The sequence below is a fragment of the Calonectris borealis genome, chromosome 2 (genome assembly GCF_964195595.1).
Source record: "Calonectris borealis chromosome 2, bCalBor7.hap1.2, whole genome shotgun sequence".
Classification (NCBI taxonomy): domain Eukaryota; kingdom Metazoa; phylum Chordata; class Aves; order Procellariiformes; family Procellariidae; genus Calonectris; species Calonectris borealis.
The window spans coordinates 134,911,504-134,937,005 of record NC_134313.1 but is presented as its reverse complement, the minus strand read 5'-3'; the positions used below and the strand labels follow the sequence as shown (position 1 = coordinate 134,937,005).

General features: G+C 37.6%; 1 protein-coding gene across 6 annotated transcripts in view; it reads left to right on the top strand.

Moving 5' to 3' along the window:
• Positions 1-25,502, top strand: part of PALS2 (protein associated with LIN7 2, MAGUK p55 family member) — a 63,876-nt gene that overhangs the window by 22,122 nt on the left and 16,252 nt on the right. For 2 of the 6 annotated variants that reach the window (XM_075143561.1, XM_075143564.1), the window contains exons 2-3: positions 15,297-15,418; positions 19,841-19,993. In XM_075143561.1, coding sequence (XP_074999662.1) covers positions 15,302-15,418; positions 19,841-19,993 — 270 coding nt within the window. In that variant the 5' untranslated portion in view covers positions 15,297-15,301. Of the gene's footprint in view, positions 1-4,173; positions 4,234-7,246; positions 7,395-15,296; positions 15,419-19,840; positions 19,994-25,502 lie in introns of all 6 variants that reach the window. The other 4 variants (XM_075143560.1, XM_075143563.1, XM_075143562.1 and 1 more) reach the window with 4 other exon arrangements.

The window sequence follows — 25,502 nt, the reverse complement described above, 5'->3', positions numbered from 1 at the left end:
TAAAGAGGTGTAAAATCCATTTGTACAAAACTCAATTTATTGCCAGTAGTGAAAATCTGAATTGCTGTTTCTGAATCATGTTTCACATACCCAATCTTAAGTTTGGATATCTACATGTCCACTTGCTTCCTACACTTCTTTCCCTTCTTGTAGTCAAGTATGTATGTATAATATAGGTCAAGAAGAGTTATATGAAGCCAGAGCATGGGTTTACAGGTATTGTTAGAGCAAGAAAAGTATAACAGGCACATGAGACCAGGAAATTACAACGCTCCTTGGTGTACTCTGCTTAAACTTGTTCAATATGCTAACAATTCATTTATTAAGCACAGGAAAATCACAGTTTTGAACACATGTGAAATTTACATAATTGCATTGTGAATTTCAAGTACTTAGAATCTATATAAAAAATTATCATTAAGCTATTTAATTCGCAACCCTTTCAGCCATAATTTAATCCTATGTTGAGCTTGATTGTATCTTTTCCCTTCAGAGCCCTCGATGTCCATTGTACTGGACAGAGGGATGGTAATTAATTTGAGAAAAGAATTTTTAAATACAGAGACTTGGCTTCTTTTTTGAACTACTGGCAGGAACTCATTCAAAGCAGTCTCTCTGGTATTAAAAAGCCAGTGTTGATTCCTTCTGTGTGAAAGTTGGCTTGTCTGGATCTGAAAACTTACGCTGAGAAGTGATGTGGTATTTAAATCCTGACACTGTGTTTAGAAAAATAGAAGCTCCGCCAGAGTTTCTGCAATTGAGAAAGCTTCTTTCATGTTTCAACTGTTTCAGTCATTGAACACAAATTCCTTCTTACGGGATCACATGTCGTTGCTATTTGCTACCATGGCAAGTTTCTGTAGAGAAATACTTGGTGCCATCAGTAAGCTTGATTTATGGAAAGGATATTACAGTAATGAAAATAAAAAGATACCTTTCCCAGCAGTGTGCTATTATTATTGCTAAGGTCTCTTCCAAACTGAGTATTCCAAAGGAAGTTTCAACATGAAGATCTGATGCTTCTAATGGATCTCTATCTCTAGCAAACTAACTCTAGTAGGTGGACCAGCAATCCAGTGAGTGCTTGCCTGGCTATGAACAGGCAACTGGGCTTGTGCCTCTGTTAGTGTGCGGTTGGATCTGTCCAGGAACAGGTGTTCTGGCAGTCTACCTGCATGTGGTTTACTTTTTATCCGTTTCCTCAAGCTATTTTCCCCTCCCAACTGGACCAAAAAGCAAGCCAAAGTCCAGCATGCTACCTTGCAGCTTTGCACACACATGTAGCTGACATGTAGGATGCTTGTAGCTGAGCTATCAGGATCCGTTGATTTAGGGAAGTGCAAGCTTGGGCTGCTTAAAAATCTCAGCTGCCTTTTGAGGAGAGACAGCCAACCAGATTCTCTCCTGAGTATAAGACTTGTTCTTGCACCACATGACAAGTGGAATGTGTGCAGGTATGCTGGGGGCCACGTTAACAGACAGGGTATCCGAAAAGTTGAAGCAGAATCAAGATTTCACTTGGTTTTTGGGCACGTCTCCAGGAACAATGTAGTGGAAAATGAAAGAAATACAGCTGATTATTTGAAAAAACAACTAAACAGGTTGATTTCCTTTTTATCAAGAGGAATTTACATTTTCTGAAAATGCATTCTTAGACTATGTTTTGTTTCAGACCTTTCAAAATTATGAGGAAGAATGTGACCACTAAACTTCAGTGCTGAGTTTGCATGAGACAATGACTACTCCATCGACTTGATTCTTATTACCTTGTGTGTGCTGTATGACCTGTCTGCTGAGATAGCACTTATTTTCTCTGTTGCCAGTAGTTATGAATGTCATGAATGTTTTTTTGACCTTGTAACACTCAGAAAATGTTGGGTATCTTAGCATTACAGAAATAGCATTACTTTCCCTTTTAAGTTCACTTGGGAGCTTGAGGGTAACTTCATGTTAAATTATTCTGCAATTTTGAAGCTAGTTGTGTCCAAAGAACCAATTTATCCATAGGAGGGTACATTGCTCCCTTTTTACATATCTCTCAGGCCCAATACTCTTCTGGTAAACAGGAATTTAATGGGGAGTACAATAAGCAGAAGCTACTATGGATGGGACTGACTGCTCTGAGAACTCATTTAGTGTGATGAGACAGTCTTCATAACAGCCATGCTGAAGATGATTGGCAAAGCAATTACTCTTTTCCAGGTCAGGACCCAGACTTCATAAAACCTTCCTGTGGAAAAGCTGAAACATGGAATTATTTATCTATTGCAGTGGAATTTCAAGGCTGGGGATGGAGAAGAATCATGGTCCCTAACCTGCCATTTCTGATTGTACATGGGAGAACTTTAATAGGCTATTTTGAGAGTCCTCTCCACTTCTTTTCTGTTGATGGCATTATATTCTAAGTAATTCTGACTACTGATACCCAAGTAACTGGGCCTAGAAACTTGTGCAAATCTGAGAGGTTCCATTGTCAAAAACCAATGACGTTCTTGGCTCAGTCAGGTGCTGCTTGTACTAACATCCTCCTCTCTTCTCTTGTCCCATCGCTTTCTCTGAAACCCCTAAGCAGTGAGGGAAAGAATAGAACAAAGGACTTGGGTCAAAACCAAGAGAGTCTGTGGCTTTTATTGTTTCACCATAAATGGGATTAAAGAGAGTTAGTGTACGAGGGTATGTATGAACTGCTTTTAAGAAACAGTAATTGCAGTTTGGAGTCTAGAAAGAAATGATCTTAAAATTTCTTTAATTTTTTCGCCTCTGTAGACTTTCTCATGTTTCAGATGCACTGAAAAAGCCAAGTTCTGTCATGGACTTATTTTTACAAGAAAACATGTTATAAAAAGATAATGAAATATAAGCAAAAGTTGTAGTTTTAAACACTTCTACTTTCAGATATTACAGCAATTTACCTGTCTCAGAAAATGATAAAAAGCCTTGTATTCTTTGATTAAGTTTTACAGTGGTGTGAACTGTCCAAGAAGAAAAGTTCAGCTGTCTTTGCATTTGCCAGAATTTCTTTTGAAAAGAAGAAAATAATTGAACTGAAGATGTGCAGAACTTGGCTTGTGCAACAGTAATTGAGGGAGTGATTTGTATAATGTGGGTAACAGGAAGTATGTAATTGAATAGTTACCGCTATCAAAGAAGAGAAATAAACTGAAGTGAGATGGCTGCCTTCCACTACAGCAGTTTTTAGGCTCTGCGTGTTTCATGTCATCTGGTATGGGCTTGGTACAATAGCAGCAGATTATATCTGGGCATGTAACATGTTTCTAACTTCCCACTTAATCTTTAGTTCTGGTAGTAAGCTGTACTTCATTTAAGCACATTCATTGGATGTTGGGAATGAAGCCGTCAATAGTTGTTGGAAGCAAGATTCTTGTTTATATATGAAGCTGAACATTGTATTTCTGAGCATGAACTATATTCCCCTGTCTTTTACTGCAGCCCTTCCACCACTCTGAAATTTCAGTTATGTCCTTGAGCTTCTGTCATCTAGTATCCCACTTTCCAAAGGAAGAGTTGAATGGAAAGATGTTTAAAACTCATTGTTTAATTAGAAAACTTGTAACTATTTGATCGCAAGTTATTCACTGTAAGCCTTTACTTAAAAGTTCTCTGGTTTTGCTTCAGCTGGAGTGACAGAGTACATGACTGAAAATTCAGAAGTTCCTAGGCAAAACTTAATGAAACCAAACTTGGTATTCTAAGGAAATAGAGTAGAAAATTTCAAACTTGTCAGTATGCATCACAAGTACAAGTGCAAAATACTGTTTGGAAGATACCATGCAGTTTCTGTGTCTGTGTCCACCTTATAAAACACAGAACATTGTCATGCAGTGTTTGCAGCAGTAAGTTGGAAACTGACTTGAAAGTGAACATTCAAAGTGGTAATTTTCTTAAAAACGTGTAGTTCTTAATGCAAGCTGTCCCAAGACCGCTAGAAATAACTTTTCCCCCTGTTATTGTGCCCAGATACTCTTAAATTGAAATTAAATTTCCCACTTTTAATTAAGCATTTGTGATCCTAAATAAATCCTGACAGCATATTGTGAGGGAGTAGTCTGGCAGGTGAAACACATGACTAAGTGCAGTGTTACTTACTCCATGGAGTTTTTCAGTTCCCTTCACAATCTGAGTGTCAAGGTGATCTTTTTATTCCTTTTCCAGGGTTCTTGAACATACCCTTCAAAGGACTAAAGGAAGATAACTGTTGAGGATAATGAATAGGTAATTGTGTAAATCTTCACTGCGTTAAATTAAAAGAAAAGTATAGAATAGTGTCTCTTACTAGGGAAGTGACTGAGATGCATTTTGGGCATTCATGCAGGTCAAGTAAGCATTTAACATGCCATCGTGTTTTGCCATCTATGTATTAAAGTACAAAGGTTTTATGTGGTATTTTTCACCATTTAAAATCATCAGCAATGTTGTTCTGCAAACAAATTTGGAAAAGCCATTTTCTATCCTCTATGTCACTACTAACATTCCAAGTGTGTTTTGGTAAATTTCCTTTGTAGGTAAGGCTTTACCTTTTGTCCTTAGAAGAAACAAGAACTTCATCATATGACAAGGGTAGTAAAGAAAACTTTTTTTTTCCCCCTCTGTTGCAAGTCACCCTGAACTGTAACATTGTTAATTTAGCAACTTGCTTTTACAGCTTCCCAATAAGTTTGTTTGGGCAGAGATGGGGAGTGCTTGCGTAAGAGGGATTATTTTAGTGGAGGTGGGAGCGTTAGAGTTTAGGAATGAACTTCAAATGAAACTTGTGGAAAATGTACTAGGTGATCATGTAAAATTGAAAACTGAGGCCAGAAATAATTTCATTTATATTTTATAATTTTTGCAGTTTCACTCCTTTCTTAAATTTTTCACTTGCAAGTTGCGAAGCAGAGGAAGACTTTAAGTGAAATTAGGTAGACTCTGAATTAACCCAAAACTTCCCTATGGAAGTTTTGCATGGTGGGTCTTTTTCCTTCTAGAAAAATGGGCTAGATATAATAGTCATATAATAGTCAAATATCTCTTCTATTTTAAATTAGAATTGCTTTCATTTTTGATTAAATAATGTGTTTTCTAAAGTGCTTTAATTTATTTTGTGCTCTAAAAAGCTGTCTTGCGTTTCTGTTTTCTGCATATGAATTTATTGAGCAATTTTCAAATGCTTGTGCAGCATCTGTAATATAACCTCAAATAAAAATATTTTTATGTCTGCATTGATGCAGATCTAATTTAAATACTCCAATGTTTTAGGTTGGAAGTGATAATTAAACAAATACTTCACAATAATGGAGATCTGAAACAGGGCATGCATGAAATGTTAATATATGGGTGTGATGTATTAAAAGGGCATAGGTGTAGTTTTTGGAGTGGCTGCATCATAATGGCGCGATCAGATTTTGAAAGTGCTGTGTTTGGATTCTTTCATTTAAAAAAGCGTTCTGTTTTTTATAGAAAGCTTTTTATGCTTTTTTATGAAATAAGTCTGAGAATGTGTTAATACAGCTTTACTTCACTTGATATCAAAAGCCTTCATCATAAAATTCTTAATTGTTGGAATTCCTCAGTGTTCCTATACTTAAAGCTGTAGAAGGAGGTAGTGTTAAAAGCAGCAGTAGTATCTGGATGAAAGGTGGTTTCTGGTGAAATTAATTGTCTAAGCATTTTCACTGAAGCAAAAGAGGATCAAAACCAAAGTGCCAAAAACTGATTTGAAGCCTGGAGTAATAGCAGTGGGACAAAATATACATGTAGTGTTCTGTACTTGAGGAAGAGGACACTTTGTTCAGCTACAAATTTAAGGTTTGGAGGAGACAGAGGTTCAAAATGATCTTTTATATTCTTTTGTGACAAACTGGTAGATTGAGCTGACTATGATATAACTGTGAGAAAGTCAAAATAGATTTTGACTGTAGTCTTTGTGTGACATCAGTACATACTTTCCTAACATCTGTAGCTGAAAAGTTAGAATACTACAAAAAAAAAGAAATTATTTGGCCTTTTTAAAAAGCTTTTAGTTGACTTGCTTTTACACACTCTAGTTTGTGCTGTATGGTGGTTGAAGCTTTTGCATTAAATTCCTTCCATATTTTATTTCAAATGCAACTGCTGCTTGTAACTTGAGGCACAATGCTGTTTTTAATTTCTCTCCTCTTGGAGCACTTAAATTTTTTCCTACAATGGAAGCTTTTACATATATACAGCCCTACTTGTCTAGACTATAGGTAGAGGCTTTCAAAAGTATAGAATATCTCCTTTTCTTTCCATTGACCTCTACTGCCTCCAACAGATTTAGATTTCTGGGTTACTTAAACACTTTTTAATAATTTCTTCAATGTCTGGAATATTTGGTCTTCATATTTGTGCAACTTGGCAGGTACAGAGAAATGCTTATGTTTGGAATTTTTTTCAAAGATCTCCTCAAAGATTATTTCTTCTAAATGGCAACATATGAACATTTGTAATAGTAAGAGGAAAAGTAGTGGTTTCCTTTAAGCTGTGCCTTATCATAACTGTATAATATACAATTCAGAAGGGAAATGGAACTAGTTTCAAAATTTGGCTCCTTAGTATTACCTTTTGGGAAGACTAATGCAATAGTCAGCTAGAGCAAAAGCTTCATATATTTAGGGCAATGTCTAAAGTTTTCATAAAAAGATCACTTTACTACTGTGGAAGTAAATTTATTTGTTGGCAACTGGCAGTGGTGGTGTTCAGATGTTCTAGCAAAGATTTACTGTAGTTATTAAGTTTCTGATGAACAGTATTTAGAAGCTGTAAAACAGTATATTAGCAATTTAGTATCAATTCATAAAGTAATTTTTGGAGGCATAGGTCTGCTTTTTTTCTTTTTTTTAATGGTATGAAAATTCTCATGTTTACCTCAAAACGACCACTGATAGCTTAGCTTTTTCAGTGTTGCCTGAGTTGCCCTGGAGAAGTGCAGGCATCCATAACTGAGCTGTTGGTGTTTATGGGTTTAAAGTGAGGCCTTTTATATTACAGAAGGAGTGGAGATTTCTGTCTTTCAGTATAGTATCAATATGAGTTTCCAGTATTTATTTAAATGTGGTATTTACATGGTGTGAAAGACTATATAGCAATGTTCAAGAAGCGTAATAGCAGTGAGAGAAGCTTTCCACCTGAATGAAGGATGTCAGGAAATAATTACAGAATCACAGAATCATTGAGGTTGAAAGGACTTCTTCAGATCATCTGAAGCTCAACTCCCCTGCTCAAACAGGATCAACTGGAGCAGGTTGTCCAGACTGTGTCCATTGGGTTTCGAGTATCTCCAGGGATGGAGACTCCACAACTTCTGAGGGCAACCTCTTCCAGCGAGGATGAGAGACAGATGACATAAATGGAATCAAGAGAAATTCAGGCTGTAGGTAAGGAAAACCTTTTTCATCATTAGGAAGTAGTGGAAGTGGTTGCCAAGAGAAGTTATGTAGACTCCATCCTGGGAGGTTTTCAAGACTTTACTGGGTAAAGCCCTGAGCAACGTGATGTGCTCTCATGGCTGTCCCTTCTTAGAGCATGAGGTTGGATTAGAGACCTCGTGGGGCCCCTTCCCACTTAAATTAACCTTTCATAACTCGATCCAATTATTTTTCTGAATGTACCCCTGGGAGTAAAATGTTTACTTTTTAGTAATAATTTGTTTTAACAGATTACTCTCAAACAGTTGTATATGCTGCAATTCAGTAAGAAATGCTACTTTTTTAGTGGAGCATGAAAACTGTTTAAGCAGAAAAATGGGAAAGTGAATTCTCTTTTTAAATAATTGCATCTCCTGAACCTTTCAGAAGGCATCTTAAGCCCTCCTGCCTCTTCCAGTGTAGCACAAATACCATAATGAAGAAGCAAATTCATTAGGTGGCTCAGACTACAATAGAGGAATCACCATGCAGGTTTCTCCTATCCTACCATTTGTTTGCTGCAGAGAGCTTTCAACTGTGGGGTTAGACCTGTACAATTTAAACCATTATATGAGAAACTTCTTTCTGTCAGAAAAGACATATTCAGCATATTTGTGTGTGTGCATGTGTATACTTCCTCAGTTAATCATCATGTGTCCCTGAAGCTTGCATCAGTCTTTCTCTAATTTAAAAAAGTCAGAAAACTTGGTAATATTTAACACCTGTATAGGCTTATCTTCAAAGCATCAAGCTTAGTTAGTGAGCATCAAGTTAAGTTAATTGCCTTTGTACTTTACAATTGAGATCTTTTTCTTTACAATCCTTTAAGAAAGAGATGTCTAACACAATTTCCTCAGTGCTGGATTTTAGTGTATCTCTTATCAATATCTTATTGTTGGTCATGATATGTATATACAAATAAGACTTAACCTTTTAATTCAGCTGGTTTTGGAGATGTGATGCTTTGTTCCCTTTTTATCTTTGCTGAAATAGTTTTAAAATAGTGCTTTTCTTTCCAAAAGATGCAGCTGTGAGGTCCATCTGTTCATCAGAAAATTTGTGCTTCATCTTTTTTTAGACAAACTTCACAGCCTGAAAGAAGTGTGGCTACAGTGTTTGGGATGGGGAAGGGTTGTTCGCTCTTCCCCATAGCTTTTGTGACCTTAAGAGTCATGAAAAATGGGCATGTAAGATGTAGTTGAGCTAGGTTTGATAAGGGTAGGGACTGCTCGAGCTTCTATTTACAGTTACGCTAAAATAGCTCAATCTTGGCTTGCCAGGAGACTTGGAGAAAATGAAGTAAAAAAATTAGTAAACATTTTTAAGCATTTGTTATTTCTTTTCAACATGAGAAAATTCAGTGAGTAGAATTTGAATAGCCAGAGGAGCATTCATTCTTATCCATTAGACTTTTTCTCCTTCCTTTACTAATTCAATGCCATATATGTTGTTCATTTCTCTGATTCTGCAGTCAGTTAAGTATGCATGCTGCAGACAACAGGTTCCTTCATTAAGCAGTCTTACTGTCTTTCTAGAGGAGATGCACTGTATTTACTGAATGAGGAAGGGGTCCCGATTAGAAGATGTCCTTACATGATGTTACAGTGGACTGCCGCCCAGAAATACTTGAGTTAAGGTGGCTATCAATAGGGCTGTAGCTGCATTGGCCCAACACTCCCTGCTTGGCAATTATTTGTCAAATAGCCTGGATAAAACCTCACAGTGATGTAGATGCAAAGTCTGTGGATGCTCGAGAGCCCAAGCATCATTGTACCCTACAATAAGCAGTGTAGGCATATCTTGTGTGGGATTATGTAACTAATTTGTAGCCCAGCGTAGAGGAGCAGAGGGGCTAAACTGCAATTGTACATCACTTTTATAGCGCTTTTCTGGACGTATTTCTAAATGTGATCTCTGCTCAGTGAATATAGTTGCTGGCTGTGAAAACATAAACACGTTGTATGTGCTCACTGCATAATGCTTTCCCAGAGACTTTATCTTAAAACCTGGTTTCTGAAACTTACTCTAAAAGTAGTAACAGAGGGCTTTGTCAGTGTTTCGTATATTCCTGGTCAATAGTCTGTTAGTGAATGAACTTGTTTGTACTAGATCAAAATGTTAACTTGTTCATAGGTACTCCTTTTCTTGGACCTAGGCTGCCAAAAATGTTATAATTTGTAACTGGGTAGAGAAGTGGCCAATACAAAATAACTTTCTTTTTTTTACCTTACGTTAAAGCATAAATCCATTTTTTTAAAAACATGAATACAAATGGAAAAAATTTACACAGCTGTCATTGGTTAAGGGCTATATGAGTTACAAATGAATCTTTTGTCTATGCATATTGGGTGTCTTGTGAAACTTTTCTTTTGGATATATCCCTCTTGAAAAGGTTTTAAATCACACAAGAAATTGTTTCCAAAGTTTATGTATGTGATAAGATTTTAATCTAACTTTCTAGACTTTGTGTGAAGCACCAGCCTCACCAATAGTCCTTGAGGTATTTATTATACCTTCCTATCCAGATGAATAGGTCATGTGGAAATAAATATGCATATGTTTATTTAAATATATTGTACATAATTTTATTTTCATTCCTGTTAGTTTGTAGGCTTGGAGACTAATAAAATGAAATTGAGCTAAAAAAAATCTGTGCAAGGTATTCATTCTGGAAAGCTTTAATTTTCCCCCGTGAGCGACACATTTGTCTTCTGTCTGCAAATCTGGAAAATTTATTTAAATGTATGCTTCCTTTTTCCTTTACATAGCATTAATGTAGACAAGAATTAGGCACTGAAAGAAAGAGTAAAATCAAATTTGATAGAAGAGTCACAGTTGAGAGCTTGGTGAAAACCTGTCTTTTTCTTACAAATACAAGAAGAGAAGAGTTATCATAGTATCTTTTACTTCTATTTGATCTGAATTTACTATTGTAAGGTACAGTATGTAGATTAAACCTTTGAAGCATCCTTTGGTTGTCTGAAGAGCTATATGTGAATTAGGAGTAGTTAATTCTGGTTAGTAAATTTTGCATTAGTAAGTGGGATTTCTGTATTCTTATGCTTCAGGATGCACGCTGTTTGCCACAGAGATCAATTAACATGTCTTCCCCCCGCTCCCTTTCCCTTTTTGATATGGGGTTCAAATGACAAACTAGTTTCTCTGAGTATGAGATCTTATGCATAGTAGGATTAAATTGTTCAATGCCATGTACACAGCAGACCAGTACGCTCCTGCTGAGTCTTGCCTGAGGCTTTAAACTTTCTATGGTTATGAAGATGTTCTTTGAAAATTGACTGTGGAAATTAATTCTACATGTGTGTATGTTCCCTGTCACCAAAGCCAGGGGCTGGAGTGGAGGGTGGCCCATTGTAATCTCATTTTCTCTTAGGAATCCCAGCTCAGACTCAGTTCTGTTGTCGCTTTTTCCTAAGGATCCCTTTATTTCAACACCTTGCCTCAACTGAGAGCCGGTTTCTGCTGCTCAGTTCCTCCTGTTCTGTCTGGAGGCTGCTGTCAATGTGTGTTTCTTGTAATGTGTGTGTTCCTAGGTGGTTTTGTTAACCATTGTAGTCAACCGTGCCTATCTCATGCTGTCCTCACAAAAGCAAATCCTTTTGTGTTGTGATAAGAATTTAAAATTTTACCCAGATGGGTCTTTGAATATAGAAAAAGGCTTGTCTTCAGAGATGGAAGGAGGTGCATGGTAGAGCTCTCAAAGTGAGTATGTTCTTACCAGTTTCCTCTAAGAGGTAGGACAAGAGAGGCAAGAGAGACCCAATTAATTTTCCACTGAAGGAAAGCACACATTTGCTTTTTACTGGACACCAAAGTATTCAACAATAAGGAGCACTCCTGACAACCTGGTTTATGCAGTTTGTTCACTGTAGTCCTTAGTTTTTGTATGCCTGACTTACATTTAAGTTCTGCGGGTCTTACCCCGCCCCCCCAGCGAGTAACCTCTATCAACATTTCAAGGACAGATTTGCCAGAGAAGAGATGGGAGGCTCAAAAAGCAACTTTTGATAAGGTATTTAGATTTGGTAGTCTCTACACTCCAGAGTTCCATCTGTTTCTTACTTCATAGGACCTGATCTTTTAAGTAAAACTTTCCTGCGTGAGTACTTACATCTTCAGCTTTCATTCCTGCTGCTCAAAGATAAGATACTTTTCTAAAACAGCTAAGCTGGCTTTGCCCCAGGAAAGAAAAAAGTAAAATTGTTTTAAAGACTGCTACTTGAAATTCCGTGTGAAATTGTTTTAAAGACTGCTACTTGAAATTCCGTGTGTATCTACATTATTCTGAAAGATCATTATAATTAAGCCTGGAAACAATGTATCTCCTGCTGTTTGTATTTTAATAAGATTTTTTTCCCTAGAAATGAATAAACAAAAGCCTGTTGAATAGATACATAAAAAGAGGGTCTATAATACATTTACCAAAGGGTCTTCCCCTCCTCTCCCCCCCGCCATTAAATTGTCTTTGGATAAATCAAATTGTTTGAAAGTACACATGAAGATCTAAGGTGTATGTAGGTCAATATGTTGCTTAGACTTTCAAAGCTATTTTCACATGTGAGCAAATATTAGCATTTCACATTAAACGGGAACTATGTTTGAAGCTGGCCCGTGACTTGCATAATAAATGTAAAACACTGAAATTAAAGTGCTTAGTCTAGTCTGTCACAAAAAGTACCCATGTATTGTTGTCTATTCTTTTTAAATAAACCAGCTGACATAATTCCTGTTGGAAGATGGTCTTGATGACTTTTTGAAAAATAACATTTGATCATGTTCTGAATTTTTTTGCCCAGTGAATGTAAAGCAGTGAAACATTGTGAAGCATATAAACAAGTGAAGCATATATATGTTGCTCTAGTTTCTAGTTACCGTGTACAAGGTAATTGGTGCAAAGACTTTGTTAAAGCTTCTTAAAGCTTTCTCTTGTGCTAAAAATTTTTTACTTAACCTTGTAGCTGGTTAAAATAAAGGGGTACTTCACAGTATTATTTTTTATTCAACTACTTAGAAAGATCTTCCCTTTAAGATGGGGAACTAGCTACACTGAGGCAATATAGAGACCCACACTGTGTTCAAACATAAACAATCCAGGGTGAGTAAAGGTGCCTTATCCCAACTTACATATGCCTGCCTTTTTGTTTTTCTTTCTAATATTGAGGCAACACTATTTATAGCTAGGAAGACTCTTGCCATGATGGCAGTGCCGTGAGAGAAGGCAACCATCAGATGCACAGCAATAGGAAGCTATTTCTGAAAACAGCTGGTTTTGGTTTTGAACACCTGGGATGCAAGTCTGCCTTTGTGAATTTTTTGAACTCTGCATGTTGATAAAGGCGTTGGCTGCTTTCCAAGAATGCTAAGATATACTTAAGCAGTTTTGATGCTAGAATTTGTGAAACCTTTATTAAATAAAATATTAATTGGAAAATACCCTGTCTAGCTGCACAAACCTTGAAAGTAATTCTTGTGAAGCTTCACGTTGCTCTTAACAGTTTCTCCTTGATGATAAAGTTTTTATGTAGGGATTTTATTTTTTAATTTGATCGTTCTAAGATAGACAGAATTCTGAAAGGGTTACATGAGAAACAGCTTATTAACATGGAGATATATAGGGAATGTCTTTATTATGCACGCCTCTGTCAGCATCAAGTGCTGGAATTGCAACTGGTAGTTGAGATGTGTGCTTTGACCTGAAAGAAGCTTTATATTTTTACTCAGATTATTTATAAGAACAAAAGCGCTAACCTGAAGGCCCTTAAAACAATTTACATAACTATTGAAAATGTAAAGAAAGCTTATTATTATAACACTTGGCAGTATTTATGCAGCACCTAGTACACTACGTAAATTGGCTAGAAACATCTGTCTACTTCTGCAAATACTGTAGCTTGCATGACTGCATTGAGTCATGAATCTATAACTGGGAATTGAGAAAACGTGAAACATGACAGTTGCATCTGCAGCTGAACTAGTCAAGATATAGGACATTCCTAGTCTGAGGACGATGTGGACTACTTACAGGTTGATTTGGTGACTTTACGTAATGTGTGATTGCTAACAGCACTTTGTCTATTATAAAGTAGAAATAATATTGCTTCAAAATCTGAAAGCATAAAGTAAGTGTCATTTTTCCTCCTACTCATGGTTTCACAGAAGATTTACTTTTTGAAAGCAAGAAGTATGGTTAAAATAAATTTTTTAAAAATGCAGTCTTTTGACATGCACTGCTGTACTTAAAATGTGGCACACAAGGTGATTTGATTGTTGAAAAGTCAGTTCCACTTGACAGAAAGAATGACCAGAAATTTTTTTCTTGGGATGGAATTTTCTAGGAAGAATTGAAATTAGAAAGTAGGTGTTGAGAAATGCTGTTTGTTCTGTTACTGTGCAGCGTTTCATAATAGCTTTCATTATAAAGCAATGAGGAAAGTTAAGGGTAAATTCCTGTGTGGGAGAAGGGACACATAGGCTTCTAATTCTCTTGATATATGCTGCTGTGCAACATGCAGAGCATTGCAGTATACAGTGGTTGTTCTAACGCTTTTCAGCTTATTGGGGATTTCAACAGAAGATTTTTTTAGTATACCTTTGTATGTGTCTGAGCATGCAGATATAACTCGGCAGGAGTTTAAAAGAATACAGTTAAAAACAAGAACAGAATAGGTTATTCAGTACTAAGATAATGCTACAAGATAAGAATATTTAATCATATGTTGGAAAACAGGAAAAGAATGACCATTTACCTTGCGAAGGACATCATAACTGTCTCCCGGGGTGCCCCCTTTTGCGCTCAGCCTAAGCTGACACATGTTCATCTCTGCAAGCTCGGGGCTAGCTGATGTAATCCCTAAGGGCTAAGGGCTGCTGCACATGCGCCCAAATGCACAAGAACTCTGTAATACATGAACATACTGAACCTGTTGTCTAACAGAAAAGATCTGCTTTGTTCAACTTTATCTTAAATGGGAGGGTTGAAGCAGACAGTTATCAAATAAGTTGTCATCACTCACCTCAATGATTTCACAGGACAGGACAGCTGGGATGGTGGGATTTTTGGACTTTTTCTGGGGCACTGTTGTTCACTCTCACCCAAGTTGCTGCAGTTCTCTCTGTGACTCTGTAGATAGCCAGGAAGATCTCCACTGAGGGTACTGGGCAGGCACGATACGTTTCGTGTTGTAGGATATACTTCCCATTGCAATGTGTTGTGGTGCCAGGTTGGTGTTAGCGTCTGCACCACCTATACTTAGTGCTGGAGTGCAATAAGTCAGAACTGGTTGTAAAGTCAGAACGGTTGTAAAAGACTGCTGGGGATGGACACAAGTGTCCCCAAGGTAAGAGCTGCCTTGGAAGCAAATTTTTGATTAAAAAAATTTGGTTTGGAGCTATGTGTTCATTTTAAAAACAGTGACGTCTGCCTATACAAGCATTGTAAAACTTGTAGTTGGTTGGTGTACGTATGAGGGCTGAAAACTTCCTCCAAAAGAGAGATTAAATGAAAAGAGTCATGAATGAGTTGCTTTTACTGTATTTGGAAGATTATACATACCTTATACATAGTTTATACTTGTTTGGTTTTTTCAATCTTTAAGTAGTAGTGAATCTTGAAAGGAATGTGCTGGGTGTGGATTTAAGTTGATTGTGATGATAAGGATTTGGATAGATCCTTTATTTCCACCTTTCAAACAACAGAAGAAAAAAGTTCTTTTTCCATTCCGTCCACTTGCTCTCAGTAGATGTGGTTGGCTGCTTAACATCTCGGAAGTTAATATTGTGGTGTTTCCCAGAGCTTTTGCTATTTATGCAAGCCTATTTTGGTCAGTACTTACTTTTTTGTTTTTGTTTTATCAGCAGCCATGCAGCAGGTCCTGGATAACCTTACTGATCTGCCAACATCGACAGGCGCTGAAGAAATAGACCTGATTTTTCTTAAAGGAATTATGGAAAACCCTATTGTAAGATCACTTGCTAAGGTATTTAAACTTGCTGCTCTGAGTAGAATCTGGGGATATTTTAACTCTTAAATTATTGTGTGAACATTAGTATGGTTTGAGGTATTAACAATGGCTTTATGTATGGTATGTCTTATTAAAAGACTTGAAGGAGTTCTTGAAGGTGAAGGTTTGGTATAATGTAATTTCTGTGCATGCTCATTTATTGTTATATAGGAGAATCTAGAGGAAGAAGAAAAATTCAGAGACTCCAGAAGTAATATGGTAAAATTATTTATGAAGAAAATGTCAAAATACTTGAAATTAGAAGCAGTTGGTTCTAATATAGTCTCGTGACCACTGTTGTGTGCAAAACCCATATGCCTTCTGACTTTTAGCATTTTTGCCAAAGATGAAAAGTGAGAGCAATAACCTTCTTTACCCCGTGGTGGAAACAAGTTTTCTTTTTGTTTTTGGCTCAGAACGACTTTCTGATCAGCCCAGTGAAATACTCTCTCCATGCCCTTTCCTGGATCTCAGAGTAATACTGGGACCTTTGATTGTCAGCTCTCTGAGACATGGACTATCCTTAGTTTTGGTCTTGCATTATGAAAATCTTTTATTTATAGATGGTACATATTTATAAACATGTAAGGTGATATTTACAAAAAATCTTTAGACTCTGTAATTAAAATGTAGTAGGAGATGCAGTCAATATTGCACAGCACTTACATGCTTTCTTAATCTTACATCATAAAAATAAGCTACTTTCACGAGGAAAAAACAGTTAAATGTAGCTGTCTCTTTAATATAGATAGATATCTGAAATCAATGCCCTCTGGGCAGGCATGAAATACTCTGTAAAGCTAAAGGATTGTTGTGCAGGGATTTTGCTCAGGATAAAAATCTGGAAAGGAAAACTTCTTATAAGAATTCATATAAGAATTCTGTTTAGTTGTTCAAAAGAATTGGTTGTAAGTGGAAGACATTGCATAGTAATAAACTTAGAAATAATCTCATCTGCTAGTGAGATGACTGCAGAGGGAGAGATTTGTGTACTAAGTTTACTAGAGTAAGTAAAAGCATTTTCTTACTTAGAGTTGTTTCCAACTTCAGTATCTGCTGCATACGTCATCTTTAATTTAATATTTATCATGAAGAAAATGTTCATTGCAAAGCATTTTTTTCTTATCAAGAATTTGTGCTTTAATGGCCAATTACAATTATGTGGAATTTAATGACTATCAGATGTAAAAAACTGCTTGTAATGGAAACAGACTCTTAACTATAAACTTGCTTTATCTAGAATGCTGAAAGGGTTTAATTGTGTTCATATGGCATGACCTCACTCATACTTTCTTTTGTAATTATTTTGGAATTAAACCCAAAAACTGAGTCCTAACCAGCAGAGTTAAATAAGGACAAGATCAAAAAGACAACATATTTCATGAAATATATGTAGTTCATATATATCCATTTGTCTCTAAAAATATATAAAACTTGTTTTTCTGTTAGAAGAGCTAGTTTTAACAGAATAGGCAATTCTCAGGGCCCTGAGGTGGTCAGAGTGTTTAAGCAGATTCATTTCAGACCAGGCCAGAAATGTAAAAGCTTTTTCATTTTCTTTTATTAGTCAGTTATTAAGACTAATCATTAGGTAAAGTATCCCAAAAAGGACAAAAAGAAACTTAGGGAAATGTGCCATGAGCCACACATTTTTTTTCTTTTCAGTCCTTAAAAAAATGAAGGCAAGTAATAAACGTAGTAGTTAGTTTATAATATTTTGCAATGCAAAGTTTGGCTAATCTTTTAAAATTGTGTTAAGTTCATTTCACACTTTTTCTGCCTAGAATAAAGGCATCAAGGTAGAAATTACAGAGCTTTTTTCAGATAGGGTTCTTTTACTGTACCTTTCCATTCTTCAGTGGGTGGTAGGGGAAAGGGGAAGTAACTGTAATCACTGTAAAATGCATTTTCCTGTCATTTACTGACTAACTAGCCTTGGAATTGTTATGTTTTTTTGAAAACAGTTGTTGAATTTGGAACATGCATGAATTTTACTCAGTTTTGCTCCTGAATTGTCTTATCAAAATTCCCTTCTCCTGGATTGTTAACTATTCTTTTGAACCTCAAAACTTTATCTTCTTTTCTGCAGTTACACTATTGCTTTTAGTATTGTAGCATAGCCTGCAGCATACCAGGTGAATGCCTAACCCAGAGCAAGAAAACATCTTAGGAGTAATCTATAAATATTGAGTCCAGTATGTAGAGTGTCAGATTGTTGGAGGCAAAAGACTTACTATTTCAACATTTGGCAAGTATAATAAATATCAAATGAATCAAAAGACTCAATTCAGTATCACTATTTCTGAAATGATGAACTGAACTGAACAAAAAAAAATTGCAATATGTAAGTTAGCTATACCTTTTTTTTTTTTTTAATTATTCATATTACTCCATATCCTGCTACTCCCCAACATATTACAGGATCAGAGGTTGTTGGCTGACAAATTTTCTGCTTCCCGGTATATACATGGCCTTGATTTTGGAGCGAAGGGTGAGGGTATTTGTATTTAGATTATACTCTGTGTTAGTGGTAGTATTTTAAAGAAAATGAGTGAGAAATAAGGTAATCCATATTCTCTAATCTTATAAAGGTTTTGCAGTTGGAGTGTGTTTAAAAGTCAATAGATTTGTGTTTTTACTTGCTGTAAAAGAAGTAAAGTTTAAAAGAAGGATATTGTTGACTGTACGTATTATGTACAAAATAATAATAAGAGAATTCCCTTATTAAGGAGAATGTGTGTAGGTGCCAAGCTTCCTATGACTTTGTAATCATGGTCATTTGGTTTCTGTGTGTTGGAGTTGGGGAATGTTTGAAATGTCTTTCTCTATGTTAAGTTAGCCTTTCCAGTGTTTGATCATCAATCCTGCAGAAATACCATTTTATAGATATGAAGTAGAATTTAATACTCAGATGATTTCAGGAAACAAAGTTTTCTGGTTTTAGGAAAATTTTATTATAACATCTGTTTTAAAGCACTAATAAGAAAGTAGATGTGTTGTGCATACCTTCGAATTATATATATGGGAAGTATATACAGATAACTTCCAAATATATCTGTTATTTATTGTGTTTTTACATGCCAAAGCAATTGTTCTTTTTTGAACTTCTCGTTGCTACAGTGTTGTAAATAACTCTTAATTGAGTGCGTTGAGAATCTTAGTTATTTTTGGCATCCTCTTATTCCCTATATTTGTGATACAGCACTGCCTGTAACAAATAGTGAAGCATTTGGATTTATGAGATGTTTCTCTTGCAGCTCAAAGCTCCTACCTTTCAATGAATTTAAGTATCTGCAGTATTTAGGAAAGGGTTATGTCTGCAGCAATAGCTCTAGAAAAAGAGGAAAAGTTATCACAGAATCACAGAATGGTTTAAGTTGGAAGGTAGGTCTAGAGGGCATCTGGTCCAACCCCCTGCAACCTGGAGATGGTTGCCCAGGACCATGTCCAGATGGCTTTTGAATATCTCCAAGGAGGGAGACTCCAACCTCTGGGCATTGTGCCAGCGCTCAGTCAGCCTCATAATAAAAAAGTGTTTCCTTAGGTTTAGATAGAGCTTCCTGTGTTTCAGTTTGTGCCCATTGCCTCTGGTCCTGTCACTGGGCTCCTCTGAAAAGAGCCTGGCTCCGTCCTCTTTGCACCTTCCCTTCAGGTATTTATACGTATTGATGAGATCCCCCCTGAGCCTTCTCTTCTCCAGGCTAAGCAGTTCCAACTCGCTCAGCCTTTCCTCAAATGTGAGGTGCTCCAGTCACTTCATCATCTTTGTGGCCCTTTGCTGGACTCCCTTCAGTATGTCCGGAACTGGACACGGTACTCCAGGTGTGGCCTCACCAGTGCTGAATAAAGCTCGACCTTCTGGCAACACTCTTCTTAATGCAGCCCAGGATACTGTTAGCCATATTCCCTGCAGACTTTTCTTTAGAATTTCCTTTAGTTATGCAGACTTTCCTTTAGAATTTGCTGTTTTGAAGGTGTTGAATGAGTGGAACCTGAAGTAAATGCTTCTCTTGCAGACTTTACTTTTTTTCTGCGCGGATCCCATAGTTGCTTTTTTGTCCTTCTTCTAGAAGGTGTACTTGTACTGAGTTCTGAAGCAGAAAAGGTCTGAGGTGCTATACTGTTCAGACAGGACTGTTTAGTGTATATAGTGTAGAGGTTATAGGAAATAAGGACGTACAAGCATCTCTGACAGGTGCTGCTTATAAAGTTTGTTCAGTCACGTAGTTAAGCATGCAAAATCCTTCAGCAGTTATAAAGATAAAATATACAGATCACTATATGCAATTTTTCTGGCTTTCCTGCTAAAGGTTGCACCAAGAAATGAATTAAAAGGCTTAAAATTGGAACTACTTGAAACTTTATTTACAGTATAGTCTCATATATTTAATCTTACAGGCTCATGAGCGACTGGAAGATTCTAAACTTGAGGCTGTCAGTGACAACAACCTGGAGCTGGTGAATGAAATTCTTGAAGACATCAGTCCCTTAATAAACAAAGATGAAAATATTGCAGAATTGGTTGGAATACTCAAGGAGCCTCATTTTCAGGTGCCACCTTTTTACTGTGTATTACCAACTTGCTGTATCAGTGTCCACATAGGGACCTAGGAATAATAACGAAACAAAACCTGAACTGTAGCAAACTTTAATATGTAGGATTTTACTCCGAATGAAAGGTAAAACAGAAGCCATGTGGGGTTAAGAATGAGCATGATTTTATTCTTTGATATCACCTCAAGAATATCTTCACTCATGGTATTAAAATCCACTTGAGATTCTGTTATAAATCTTGGACAAACATTTACTTCCTATATGACTGGAGTTTCCATAACAATTCCCTGAAGGCATCATCCTTAGCATTTCCAGGTGGTCTCAGTTCCTGATACTGACCATTCTGCACTTTGGTTCAGCTGTTGGCATTCATACTCATGTGTAAGATGTACAGTTTGCAGAGTGAAGGAACGTGATTCTTCTGCGATGTGATCTGCACTGCAGCTTAAGTTGAGACTCTGCATCCCTCTCACTGTTGCTCTACTTAACATAAATGAAGTTTTGACATACACTTGTCAAAAGCAGATGTTGTTCCATAGCTGCCATTCTATTACCAGCTTCCATACTGACCCTTGAGGATTAGGGTTTGTAAATCCTTGGTAGATTCTGGACTTTGTAGGCAGGCTTCAGCTGACTTCAGTACTTAGCTACAGGTATCCTGTAGAATAACATAAGCAAACCTTTTGCCACAGTATAAATGTGCTTCTTTTGGCAGACAGGTATAGTGTCATAGACATTTTTTGGTTATATGAGTTTAAACACACATTTTTTTTTTCTAAATTTTCAGTTATGTGTTATACAAACATAGCAGTGAGGTGCATTACCGTTTAACATAGATAAACACTGGAAATGCTGTCAAGCTGTGGCCTGTTGGAAGAAGGAACACTTCCAGAGCTCAGCTTTTGAAGTAGTAGCTATTCTGAGTGCTGACAGTTCCTCTGCCTCTTCTGAAGAGCAGTATGTTGGCCTCTCTTGTGCTCTTATTTGTCCAGAAGGGCATCATAACTGAGGAATCAAAGACTATCATTTGGAGACTTACTGGTGAATAAACCTTCAAATCAGTCTTTGATCCCTTAGCAGAAATTGGTACTGGAAAAGGAGAGGATGAGTTTGGAGGAATTGGTAGTTACAATGCAGAAAGATTGGAATTGGGGGCCAACTGGTGCAGTGACAGACTTGACAAAGATCCATTCTGTAAGATAGAGAAACTAAAGCTGACAAATCAAAGAGGATGAATCAAAAGATCAAAAGGACTTAAAAAGTGAAGAACTTCTTGGGGTAGACTGACTCTGAAAGGCACTGTAGCGATGATCTCTGAAGAGAGATGGCAAAGACCAGAGACCAACTGGGCAAAGAATCTTTGTGGTGGAGACTGGAAATGGCCTTTGGAGGCTGAGATCAAATAAGAATCTTAATTGGGGTGAATAACCAATACTAAGGCAAACCCAGCATTCATTCCTGTTCAGTGGTCATATTTACAGAGGGGCGCAACATGATGCTGGTGTCAGTTCCTCCATTAGTTCAGGCTTAAGCAACTTACACATTTAATTGAAAAGTTCCAGAGTAGCTGGTGAACAAAAATGCCAGTATTTACGCTATTTCTTGTACATTTTTTGTTGTTTGATTTATAAAGAACAGACTTGAAATTGCATATATGCTACATTAACTTTACAGTTTTGCTCTGATCTTGTTAGTGCTTCCTAATTGTACTTTAAAGTCTGTTTAACAAATACCTCTTCTGTTTTCCTTCCCTGTCCCCAGCAGTAGGCATCTAGTGAAGACTGTAAAGCTAGGACAAGCCAACAGTGATACCTTCCAAAATGTTTTGTGAGGATTTAGTGATTTGTTGCTCAGACTTCTGAGTGAGAAGCAGTATCATCCACCTGTGGTGGTGTTCTCTTCCATCCGCTTGTTCAGTTGTTTTTTTGAACCCATGTAAAAATCTGGCGTTCATAACATCCCCCAGCAGAGTGGAGGCTATGCTGTTTTGTTTTTGAGACTGTCTCCTGTCAATTTCACTTAATATCCCCTTGCTCTTGTGTAGGAAGAGAGTAAACAATTTTTCTTTATCAGCTTTTCCATGTTACTCGTGATTTGAGAGACCTCATTGTATATGTATGTATGTCTGTCTGTCTCATATAAATAAAAAGAAGGGAAGCAAAGCTTCCCAGAAGTATACAGCTTCCCAGAGTCATTCACAGCAGCATGGATTTATGACGTGGTGTAATAATTTCCATTGCATCTCCTACTCATTGCTTAAAAATTCCTAGTATTTGGGTTGCCTTTTTAACAGCTGGTGAATAGAATAGAATAGTTCAGCTGGAAGAGACCTACAACGATCATCTAGTCCAACTGCCTGACCACTTCAGGACTGAACAAAAGTTAAAGCATATTGTTAAAGGTATTGTCCAAATGCCTGTTAAACACTGACAGGCATGGGGCATCGACTACCTCTCTAGGAAGCCTGTTCCAGTGTTTGACCACCCTTTCAGTAAAGAAGAGGTACCTCTAGGCTTGGTAAACACAGAAGTGAGTTGTTTTTTTGGTTTGGTTTGGTTTTGTACTGTTTACACCTCTGAGATACCACTTCTGAGTCTGTCAGTTAATATGTTAAATTAGGATTGTATTTTCCCTTGCAGTCTGTGTTGAATTTCATTTGCCTTGTGGCTCATATGGTGCTCGTGCAGGTTACAATCAGTTGTTTTACTCCTTGAATAGTTTAGCAGCACCAGCAGACCCTGTCATTTCACTTCTCACCCCCATTTCCTAGATCATTTATTTGACATGTCAGGCATAGAACTGAGTCCAGATGCCTGGGGGAAATCCCCTGGTGACATGAATTGTGAAAACTAATAATGTATTCCCCGTCCCAATTTTTCTGTCTTTTAACCAATATTTTCATCCACTTGAGAGCCTTACTGCTTATCCTGTAGTAGCTTTGTTTCTTTAAAAGACTTTGATACAGGAGTATATGACAGGTTTTTTGGAAATTGATCTATATTATCAACTGTAACTGCCTCGCTGGCATGCTTGGTGACTCTTTCAAGGAACTTAACTAGATTTGAGAAGCATGACTTCCCTTTATTAAAAGCATGTTGATGCTTTCCCATGATCTATTTTGTCCAATCATTCTGTTCTTTATGGAAACTTCTTCTAATCTGTTCAGTATCAACATCAGACTTACTGGTTTGCAGTTTGTTGATTCTTCCTTGGAACCCTTGTGGTCTACCTGGACTTCAGTAAAGCCTTTGACACTGTCTCCCACAGCATTCTCCTAGAGAAGCTGGCAGCTCACAGCTTAGACAGGTACACTCTTCGCTGGGTAAAAAACTGGCTGGACGGCCGAGTCCAGAGAGTTGTAGTGAACAGAGTTAAATCCAGTTGGCGGCTGGTCACGAGCGGTGTTCCCCAGGGCTCAGTTTTGGGGCTGGTCTTGTTCAATATCTTTATTCACGATGTGGATGAGGGGATTGAGTGCTCCCTCAGTAAGTTTGCAGACGAGACCAAGTTGGGCGGGAGTGTTGATCTGCTCGAGGGTAGGAAGGCTGTGCAGAGGGACCTGGACAGGTTGGATCGATGGGCCGAGGTCAATTGTATGAGGTTCAACAAGGCCAAGTGCCGGGTCCTGCACTTCGGCCACAACAACCCCAGGCAACGCTACAGGCTTGGGGAAGAGTGGCTGGAAAGCTGCCCAGAGGAAAAGGACCTGGGGGTGCTGGTTGACAGCCGGCTGAACATGAGGCGGCAGTGTGCCCCGGTGGCCAAGAAGGCCAATGGCATCCTGGCCTGTATCAGAAATAGTGTGGCCAGCAGGAGCAGGGAGGTGATCATGCCCCTGTACTCGGCACAGGTGAGGCCGCACCTCGAATCCTGTGTTCAGTTTTGGGCCCCTCACTGTAAGAAGGACATGGAGGTGCTGGAGCGTGTCCAGAGGAGGGCAACGAAGCTGGTGAAGGGCCTGGAGCACAAGTCTGATGAGGAGCGGCTGAGGGAACTGGGGTTGTTTAGCCTGGAGAAGAGGAGGCTGAGGGGAGACCTCATCACGCTCTACAACTACCTGAAAGGAGGTTGTAGCGAGGTGGGTGTTGGTCTCTTCTGCCAAGTAACTAGCGATAGGACGAGAGGAAATGGTCTCAAGTTGTGCCAAGGGAGGTTCAGACTGGACATTAGGAGAAATTTCTTTACTGAAAGAGTGGTCAGGCCTTGGACCAGGCTGCCCAGGGAAGTGGTTGAGTCAACCATCCCTGGAAGTATTTAAAAGACGTGTAGATGAGGTGCTTAGGGACATGGTTTAGTGGGTATGGTGGTGTTGGGTTGACGATTGGACTCAATGATCTTAGAGGTCTTTTCCAACCTTAATGATTCTATGATTCTAACCCAGTTTAAAAATTCATGTCATGATTATTGCATGCTATGAACAGGATTGCATGCTGCTTCTTTCACTATACTGTTGAGCGAGTCAAGAGAAATAAGCTATTTCTAGAGCTCCCTACTTCATTTGCTGCAAAACCTGGATGGTACAGAAAGAATTAAGTACAAAAGGAAGAGAAAAGACTATTTGATGGTTAAGATAGTTAAATGCTGCCCTGGAGAACTAACCTATCCTTCACTCTGTCAGAATTAGAGTTCATTTAAAAAAAAAAAAAGTCTGAAGCAGCTTTAACTTGTATTTTTTTTTTTATTTTCTAAGGCCTTTTATTTTCTGAGGCCTTCAGTCTCATTTGCAGAAACAATGAACAGTTTTGGCTGCTGCATACAGGCAAAAAGCAGCTAGGTACTTACTTTTTAAAAAGATTTATGTGATTCAGTTTGGAAGCCTAAAGTTAGGGTGTACTTTTCAGCCCTTAATTTTATGCTTCTGTTCCCCATCTGGAGGCAGGTAACAAAGACAACTGAAGCCAAAGTAGTATTATTTTGATTAAGTGTTTTTATTTAACTGATATCATAGTTATGACCACTCTAGAAGAGCTTCCAGGAAAATTTGCAGACCAAAATGTGGATACAATATTCTTTCTAAGGCTTGGGGAGACTGTATATCTCTCTCTCTGAAAAGGAAACAGAAAATTAACTAAATATTCAGGAAATAAGTGCTATCCTTTCTGCCTCATTTGATGCAAGGAGGTATATTCCAAATTCTGCAAGAAAGGACCTGTAAGGAAGAAAGGAACAATACAATGTCATTTGTAATTATAGAAAATGTAATTTGCATCCTTTCTCCAGGTCAGTAAATGTGTAAACAAGCCACCTTGTCTTTATAGAGGCTGATTCTGTATTTTACAAATGAACGATGCCACTTCATCACAGCATCATCTTACAGTTGTAACCTACCTCGACACACAAGTATCAAATGTGGTATACCAGTCATCAGTGCAATAGCTTATTTGAATGTATCATTTAGTGCTGAAAATACCGAATTATAGAACTTCATTTCTGTTACACATTTTTACAGAGGGTACATTGGGGAGGGACTGGCTTGGGGAATACAGGTGCATGTATGGTTATACTA